General features: G+C 36.6%; 1 protein-coding gene across 2 annotated transcripts in view; it reads left to right on the top strand.

Annotated features, from left to right (window-relative positions):
* The window catches only part of prpf8 (pre-mRNA processing factor 8), a 55465-nt gene that overhangs the window by 23084 nt on the left and 22778 nt on the right, over positions 1-9603 (top strand). For both annotated transcript variants that reach the window (XM_043718514.1, XM_043718513.1), the window contains 12 exons: positions 647-752; positions 858-1168; positions 2205-2394; positions 3564-3683; positions 4430-4564; positions 5320-5449; positions 5622-5818; positions 6422-6628; positions 7059-7222; positions 7337-7463; positions 7608-7800; positions 8350-8537. In XM_043718514.1, the coding sequence (XP_043574449.1) occupies positions 647-752; positions 858-1168; positions 2205-2394; positions 3564-3683; positions 4430-4564; positions 5320-5449; positions 5622-5818; positions 6422-6628; positions 7059-7222; positions 7337-7463; positions 7608-7800; positions 8350-8537 (2068 nt within the window). The remainder of the gene's footprint in view (positions 1-646; positions 753-857; positions 1169-2204; positions 2395-3563; positions 3684-4429; positions 4565-5319; positions 5450-5621; positions 5819-6421; positions 6629-7058; positions 7223-7336; positions 7464-7607; positions 7801-8349; positions 8538-9603) is intronic.

Raw genomic sequence — 9603 nt, 5'->3', positions numbered from 1 at the left:
GGAATGAGCTGCCAGAGGAAGTGGTGAAGGCTGGTACAATTGCAACATTTAAGAGGCATTTAGATGGGTATATGAATAGGAAGGGTTTGGAGGGATATGGGCCAGGTGCTGGCAGGTGGGACTAGATTGGGTTGGGATATCTGGTCGGCATGGATGGGTTGGACCGAAGGGTCTGTTTCCATGTTGTACATCACTATGACTCTATGACTCTTAACTCAGTCAATGAGGGTAGAAACACTGAATTGAAGATTCAGTGAACATAAAAACTTTGCTAAATAAGCAGATCTCCTGTAAGTTAGAGTTGAAATATGGTATCCTTTGTCTCTGGTAAACCCAGGGCCTGAGAGAAGAAAGAAAGTCATGTTTCTCCTGCTTGCTATCCAATGAACTTTGTTTGAAATTAGAGATGTATGGATATTAAGTAATGTTCTTGATGTGGTACTCCCCTGACGAAATCGCCTTCCTATATTCTCATGTGTGACTCATGTTGGTTTGGATGGGGCAAAAAACCATGAATCTGTTCCCCATAATAATTTAATTTTGAAATGATGAAGAAAATGTGCATTCTTGAGGTTAGGGTACAGATTGCTAAATTTGATATTTGCTGTTATTTTGGCTCTCATTTAACCTCTTCTTTGGATTTAAGGTATCACACGCCAAATGTTGTCTTCATTAAAACAGAAGATCCAGATTTGCCAGCTTTTTACTTTGATCCGTTGATTAACCCAATCTCTCACAGACACTCTGTTAAGGTAATCATGTCTACATTAGAGTAACTTCACTATTGCAATGAATTTCTACTTTTGAAATAAAATGAGCAAAAGATTATCACATGCTTTTTTTGCATTTCATTTCAGAGCCAGGAACCATTGCCTGATGATGATGAAGAGTTTGAGCTTCCTGATTGTATGGAACCATTCCTGAAAGATTCTCCTTTATATTCAGATCATACCGCCAATGGCATAGCGTTGCTTTGGGCACCAAGACCGTTTAACTTGAGATCTGGAAAAACAAGGAGAGCACTTGACATTCCCTTAGTTAAGAACTGGTACCGTGAGCACTGTCCAGCAGGTCAACCAGTCAAAGTTAGGGTTTCTTACCAGAAACTCCTGAAGTACTATGTACTGAATGCACTTAAACACAGACCACCGAAAGCACAAAAGAAAAGGTTGTATTAATGTTCTGTAATTTTGGTGTTTTCAAAGCATGTAAATCAATTCATTGGAAAATTAGATATTCTGCATCTCTCTAATTGAACTTGCTTGTCTTATACTTCAGCTTTGAGAATTAGTATTGTCTGAAGTAAAGTTAGAGGGAATTCCAGTTGCACAGGAGGGAAAGAGAGACCAGTGGTCAGCAGTGCTAGTGTACCAATTTGTTATACAGATGTTGAAGGATTGTTCATTGACTGCCTGGCACGTTAACATGCCTGCTGTTTAAGAATAAATGCTGGCCTGTTCAATGGTGTTAGAATGACAAAAGACACTAGATTGCTTTCACCATAACTTTGCTATCCCTGGCAAGTGTTAACTGCATAACAAGCCCACTGTCCCTCATAAGTAAAAATGTTAAATGACTCCTGTTTTTAAAAAAAAAGTGGGGGATTTTTTTATGTAGCTGTGATGGTGGCAGATTTTGATGCTGGAGAAAATGTTTCTGTTTTTGTTATCCATTCTTGGTAACCACTCCTTTGCATGGTACAGTACTTGTGGGAATATACAGGTGATAGGCTGATCTTAGGTCTTTCTGTTCTGATCATATTCAGGGTTCAAGTGTGCTATTCCAACCTCTCTCTCTTTTTGGACTTTTATGATTTAGTTGCCCTATTTCTCTCCTTATTGTAGATCTTTCTTGAGACTGATATTGCATGAACAATGTGAATCTGATGATATTCAAAGCCATGTTAGCAGAATTTTTAATGGATTATATTGCACTCAGGTTGGCAAACAATACCCAGTCTTCACAGGCACCAACATCCTGGATTTGCCATTCATGTAATGGTGTGAGGGAAAACAGTGGTCCCATTTCCTGCTTTGGCTATTATATCTTCTAACTGACGTAAATGTGCCATGCAGAAAAATATTTCTGGGCTGACGGGACCTCTTGTAAAGTAAAATGGGTTCCTTGTTTGGGAGGAAAAGCGATTGGTTCTTTACATTTTCAAACTTCACTTTGGTGCTGATGTTTAACTCTTCCCACTTCAGGTACTTATTCCGTTCATTCAAATCGACTAAGTTTTTTCAGTCAACCAAACTCGATTGGGTAGAGGTTGGCCTCCAGGTGTGCCGTCAAGGTTACAACATGCTGAATTTGTTAATTCACCGTAAGAATCTGAATTATCTGCATCTGGACTACAACTTCAACTTGAAGCCAGTGAAAACGCTCACTACTAAGGTAAAGATTATCTTGGTCCATCTTTTTCAAGTGAAGTGTCTCTCGACTTTGCAGTGCAGTTATGATTTGGAGGAAACCTGGTAAACCGAATCTGGCATTTGGCAATTTTAACTCTTTTCAGATTTCACTTAATGAATATTATAGATGTTTCAAAATTATTGCAATGGAAAATTATTTTATACTTTGATCTACTTTGTCATTTTGCCCTAAAAACTTATGTTTAATATTTTCTTTTTCTTTTGTACTGAAGATATCTGATAAACCAATATGTTGTTGGGTCTAGGTAGTTTGCCCTTGAAACCGGCACATTCTGCATAGAAACCCTATTATAATGGCTCTATAAATATTATTTGCAATTCGCAAGAACAAAAAACTGTAATTTACCTAAATTGTGTATAAATATAGACTAAAGCAGTTGTTAAAATAAAAGGAAATTTGTACCCACAAACGGACTTCAAGACGAGTTTATCATATTCACTGCATTTTCAAAGTATTTGTGTTTTTATAATTCAATGAACTCTGTTAAATTATCCAGTTAGATAGTCTATTCACATGCAAACACTTTGGTTCTTCAGTAATAACTGAGTCTGACTATCATGGGTGTAAATGTCATGTCAGTGGTTTGCATTAATACTCTTCAGTCCAGCACTAAGGGAATGTCATCTTTCAAATAGCATGTTAAACCTCTGCCAAAACACACTCATCAAGTTGGAAATCCAATGGTGGTCTTTGATTAGGAAAAGAAAAGTTCCCCAAAGGGGAACAATATCATTTGGCTAGAAACAAATTTATCTGTCCAGTTAATCATTTCTTTGCACAATTTGTTATTGTTCACAGATGTCATGTTGTCTGTGAAGCCAAGAATGAAATAACTCCAGAGAGGCTGGTATCTAGTCACTCTTTATTTACAAGTGGAGAGTCCTTGACATTGATCCAGCTTCCTCAGAGCCAGCTCTCAGAGTGAACATGATGTCTGATACTTCTGTCTGTATTTGTCAATTTAACAGCCCCAATCAAGGATCTCATATTTTGAGGTCCACCTGGCTGACCTTGTTACAATCATACCTGTAATTATGTTGATTTAAACTGAAGCAGAAGTAGATTTTGAACAATTGTTGTGGTCTTTAAAGAAAGTAAGGGAAAAAATACCAATATGTTCATTTTTACAGGAACGTAAAAAGTCCAGATTTGGCAATGCATTCCATTTATGCCGTGAAGTGCTACGTTTAACAAAGCTTGTTGTTGACAGTCATGTACAGTACAGGCTGGGGAATGTGGATGCCTTCCAGGTATGTCAATTTAAAAACAAAACTTGGAAACAGCTACTTCAAGTATATTGTGTGCGCTTGTTATGTCAGTAAATTTCAATTTGGAAATAATGCAAATACTGTCCACTTTCTCCTTTCTTATGCTACCTTTTACTTTGTCTTTTTCAAACTAATCTATGAATGGCATTTAACAATTGGGTTTGAGAGTATTGACTTTATTTACATTTGAAGAATTTGCTGTTCAGGTTCTTGAAGGTTTGTGTAATATTATGCCATTCTATGGTTACCACAAACAGATTATAGAATGATTGCGTGAATAAGTAATCACTTGAATGTATCAATATGATAAAAATAATTTAAATGTAGTATAGATATGTATTTTGGTCATTTAGTGAGTTGGTTGGGAATTGATATGCATTTTGGGTGTTAATTCTTTAGGCTATAACTGTAACAAAATTGTTTTGCACTGTATTGCTAGTGCAGTTGTGTTGCAGTGGAAGCCTGAGTTTGGGCTGTCAGATTGGAGTGAGATGGATTGAGATATTCTGAATGAACATTACCCTTCACTTAGCTTTTGTGTTGTTTTGAGCCTTACCGCCCACTATATGTTCAGTGGAGCTGTACATCAGCACTAAACTTGTAGTGTCTATAAATGGGCATGATTTTGTGCAAATAAGGAAAAGAATCACATTTTGTGTCAGTTATAATAAAACATTGGCTATGCTGTAAATCTGTGAAATTAAGTCTGATTTGTTTTCTGTCTCTAGTTGTCAGATGGATTGCAGTATATCTTTGCTCACGTTGGACAGTTGACTGGAATGTACAGATACAAGTACAAGCTGATGCGACAAATCCGAATGTGTAAAGATCTGAAGCACCTTATCTATTACAGATTTAACACTGTAAGCGCAATATTTTGAATAACTGATTAAACCTAAATTTGCAAATACACATTAGGCTCCCATTGCACATTTTAATTGGTCTCACCCTTGTCTTTCAAGAGTTGTAAATGTTAATGTAATTTTTATTTGTTCATATAATTTTGTCAGCAATTTTGTGATGTTTTGATAAATTTTTGGAACATTTTGAAAAAAGTACTTTTTCTCTTCTGACATTACCCTTACCTATCAAAATCATACCTTTCAGTAGTTGTGTGGGTTGATGTTGTGTTTTCACACCTTAGCCCCTGCTGTTCTCGAGTGCCTTGTTGCAAGATTATGATGTCTTTTTTTTCTTTCATCTCCATTTGAAAATAATTTTCCATCATTCAGTGTAATTGATTGATTATTCAGTATAATTTGAATCTTCAGTGGTATAAAACAACCTTTAGTTTATTAGCTTCCGAAATGGCGGAGCAAGTCATTCATTGATCAACAGGTCAACTCTTAGCATGTGGATTGTAGAGGTTCAAGAAAGTAGGTCACCACCACCTTCTCGAGGAAATTTAGGGACGGGTAATAAATGCTGGCCAGTCAAGGATACTCATGATCCATGAATAAAGAAAAAATCATTTCAAGTGGTAGACTGCACTGACACCGTTTTCTTTTATATAGCATGAACTGTTCGTAAATTCAATGCAATGTATTTACTTGATATTCTGTGCTTTTAAAACCACTGGTAGTTTTCTAATAACTGTGGTCCATATTTAATTTTGCAGGGACCAGTAGGCAAAGGGCCTGGCTGTGGATTTTGGGCTGCTGGCTGGAGAGTGTGGCTTTTCTTCATGAGGGGTATAACTCCACTGTTGGAGAGGTGGTTGGGAAACCTGCTTGCCAGACAGTTTGAAGGTTAGTAAGATTTGTATTTTTAAAAAAACCTTGTACATACTCTGAAGGTGTAGTGTTCTTGAAATCGTAACAATTGGACTTCCTTCCTGATCGCTCTTGAAGAAATTTGTAAAGATTCTCCAATCTTAGTTAACTGAAATATCTCCCACTTCTCCCAACCCTCTCTGATCAGGTCGCCATTCCAAGGGAGTAGCTAAGACTGTAACCAAACAGCGTGTGGAATCTCACTTTGATCTGGAGTTGCGAGCTGCTGTTATGCATGATATCCTCGATATGATGCCTGAAGGAATCAAACAAAACAAGGCCAGGACAATCTTGCAACATTTGAGTGAGGCTTGGAGATGCTGGAAGGCGAATATTCCTTGGAAGGTACGTATTTCATGACCTATGAGTGAATATTGTATGAGCAAGAATATGCTATTCCAAAATATTTCTTCAGACAGTAGTTCTGTGTTCCATTAAATAAAAAACTGGATGTCTTGTTTATTTCTAGGTATACTTTGAATATTGTCATTATCCAAGCAAGCATAGAATCCTGGCTGTAGTCCACAGTTCTCAGATATACTTTTAAACCAATCAAGTCTGTCCTCCCCCATTACAAACTCACAGTTACATGTGTCTTCAATTCTTTTGCACTACATTATTAAATTCACCAAAACAGAATGTTGAGTCCTAGGCTTTCTAAAGATATAGCTTATTTTTGGGACTAATTATTTATTTATGAGCTGTGTGTTGAAGTGTGCATTTTTGGCACTTCTACTGTCTCTTTCACTCTTAGTGAAGCTGTTGGGATGGGCAAGATTTATTTTCTGCTCAGGATTTAATTATGAGCATGCGTTTAAAGAAGAATCCATACTTAATTTTGAATCCATAAGTTTTCTAGTTGCCTTATAGTTTACATGTAACTGAGGTTTAAGTGTAAAACAAAAATTTAAAAACAAGACCTGTTGAGACTTGGTATTGTTACAATAGGTTCCAGGGCTGCCAACTCCAATTGAGAACATGATCCTTCGGTACGTGAAAGCCAAAGCTGACTGGTGGACAAATACTGCACATTACAACAGAGAACGTATTCGCCGTGGTGCAACTGTTGACAAGACTGTGTGCAAAAAGAATCTGGGACGCTTAACCAGATTGTACTTGAAGGCAGAGCAGGAAAGACAGCACAACTACCTGAAGGTAAGTTCTCTGTGTCATGTATATTAATGGAAAACGTGACAACATTTGCAAGTTGTGCTGAAAATCTTGAGAGTGCAGTGTGGATAACCAAACATAGTCCTCTACTGATTAGTAAAAACGTCCTTGTTTGAAAGAACGTAATTTATATCCACTGCTCATAAAAGAGCAAATTCAGTGAACTTTTTTAAAAATAGAACTAGATAATTGCTTCAGAGCATGAAGCGACTCCAAAACATTGCATGGAGGTGCTCCTAGATTTGGACGACTACTTTCATTTAGGGAGATAATAAACTATTTGTAAAAGTAATCATAATAAAGTATTTTACATAAGTGATCTAATACTCATATCATTTATTTGATCATGTTGCACATTTTCTCTAAAAGCCAGAATGATCTAATTACTTGGAAGTAATAATAATCTGTTTAATAGGATGGTCCCTACATCACTGCGGAAGAAGCCGTTGCCATCTATACCACCACTGTGCATTGGCTAGAGAGCAGGCGTTTCTCTCCAATTCCTTTCCCTCCTCTTTCATACAAGCATGACACAAAGCTTCTGATCCTGGCTCTCGAAAGATTGAAAGAAGCTTACAGGTAAAAATGCATACTTGTAATTGAAATTGCAAATTGAAATGATTAAAACCATTAATGTCAGACTTTACTTAATTTTACACAAGTTTTTCTTCCATTTTGTGCATTTAATTTCAGTGTGAAATCAAGGCTAAACCAGTCACAGAGAGAGGAACTGGGTCTAATCGAGCAAGCCTATGATAACCCTCATGAGGCTTTATCCAGAATTAAACGACACTTACTTACTCAGAGAGCTTTCAAAGAGGTTTGTAGAGATATTATAAATTTCTACATTGTACCTACCCAGTTCTAACCATTTACATTGTCATCTTGTATCTGCACATTAAATTATGACAGAAGTGTTATTCAGTTTCATAATGTTAGATTTTTTTAACCTCTCCTTTGAAAGGTTGGTATTGAGTTTATGGATTTGTACAGCCACTTGGTACCTGTTTATGACGTTGAACCATTGGAGAAGATCACTGATGCTTACCTTGATCAGTATTTGTGGTATGAAGCTGACAAGCGACGGTTATTCCCTCCATGGATTAAGCCAGCTGATACAGAGCCTCCTCCATCTCTTGTATATAAGTGGTGCCAGGGTATGTTAATATTACATGTTAAAACTTTGTCTTTTGCAGATTTTGACTGCATTCATTAAACCTTTGTTTAATTTCATTTTGTGGACAACAGAAAAAATGTATTTCAACTGATAAAAGTATTTCTGCCAAATTATTTGGCACTGTGTAAGGATATTTTTGCAAGTTTTGTAACACGTTGCAGCGAATGTCTTATGCAAATTTAACTTGCATAGAAATACGAAGCATGGATTTTCAGTTACCACGCAGACAAATACTCCTTGAGTGGCACAACTCAAGTATTGCTAAACTTTCATTTGTGGAAAGTTGCTTCCAATGAGGAAGAGAAATTGTGTATATTCTTCCAGCAACATATCTTCATTTTAATTGTGACCTATTACATGTGTGATGTAGCGCAAACTTTTTAGGTCTGTTGAGAAAATTAACCTATTTGCATTAATCTAAAAAGATAAAAAGAAAGTTCCAACTTATTTTTAGAAATCTATGTATTGTAGAACTGAAAGATTTAGCTAATGTTAAGATTTATTATTATTTAATGGTTTCTTAACGCAGGCATCAACAATCTTCAGGATGTGTGGGAGACAACTGATGGTGAATGCAATGTCATGTTAGAGTCGCGATTTGAGAAAATGTATGAGAAAATTGACTTGACTTTGCTGAACAGATTGCTGCGTCTAATTGTAGATCACAACATTGCTGATTACATGACAGCCAAGAACAACGTGGTCATCAATTACAAGGTTTGCATATTTTCTGATATGCTGATGGATAAGTAATTTCAAACTGCATCGAATATAGACTGATGTTCACTGTCAAAATTATACAAGTATAGAATTCTTACAACATTTCAGTGGAATAGAAATTTTTTTACATATGTTGTTAGGTTTTGAAATTAAAAATGCAAGAGATTTTCTATAGCAGAATGCATTTTTGACGATGTACTATTTCAAACCTTGATGGCTGTAAAAGAAGTGATGGGTGATTTCAACCTGTCAGACAAACTATGATATTATCATTGGAAGTTTACAGCACTAAGAGGCCATTTCGCTCGTTATGCGTTTGTGAGAACAACTTGGCTAGCCCCACTCTTCCATCCTTCATCCCACAGTCCTGCCATATTTTTCTTTTCAAAACCTTATTCCCATTTGAAAATCATATCTTGCTGTTACTCCTGCGCATAGGAGAAGTGTCTCCTCATCTACTCGGTCTGGATTCTTTATGATTTTGAATACCTCTATCAAATATCATCATCTTTAATTTCTTTAAAGAGAAGTACCTCATCTTCTCAGCATCCTCCATAAGCCCTCAGCATCACATATTCAGTCTCCAGTTGTTTTCTGTCACAATATTAAGAAATAATATTGAAAGCACTGAATACTACAAAGGGTTCTGGTCCTGATAACATTCTGGCAATAGTACTGAAGCACTAGTGCTCCAGAAATAGCAGTGCCCCTAGCCAAGCTATTCCAGTACAGCGGTAACAATGGCAATGTGAAAAATTGCCCAGGTATTTCCTGCCCTGAAAAGCATTTATTACCTGATCAGCCTGTTATTCATCAGCAAAGTAATGGAAGGAATTTCATTATTGCCATCAAGCAACAGTTACTTAGAACCACTCCTGATCTATTACAGTTTTGGTCCAAATAAGAACAAAAAAGCTGAACTCCAGGGTTGAGGTGAGAATGACTTCCATTGATAGCAGGGTAAATTTTCACTCTAGTGTAACATCAAGGAGCCTTAGCAAAACAGCAATGTATGGAGATAAGACTTGCTACACTTTGGAGTCTTATCTGGTACAAAAGTAGT

The sequence above is a fragment of the Chiloscyllium plagiosum genome, chromosome 28 (genome assembly GCF_004010195.1).
Source record: "Chiloscyllium plagiosum isolate BGI_BamShark_2017 chromosome 28, ASM401019v2, whole genome shotgun sequence".
In the NCBI taxonomy this organism is placed as follows: Eukaryota; Metazoa; Chordata; class Chondrichthyes; order Orectolobiformes; family Hemiscylliidae; genus Chiloscyllium; species Chiloscyllium plagiosum.
The sequence above is the reverse complement of the archived record's forward strand: the minus strand, read 5'-3'. Positions and strand labels throughout refer to the sequence as shown.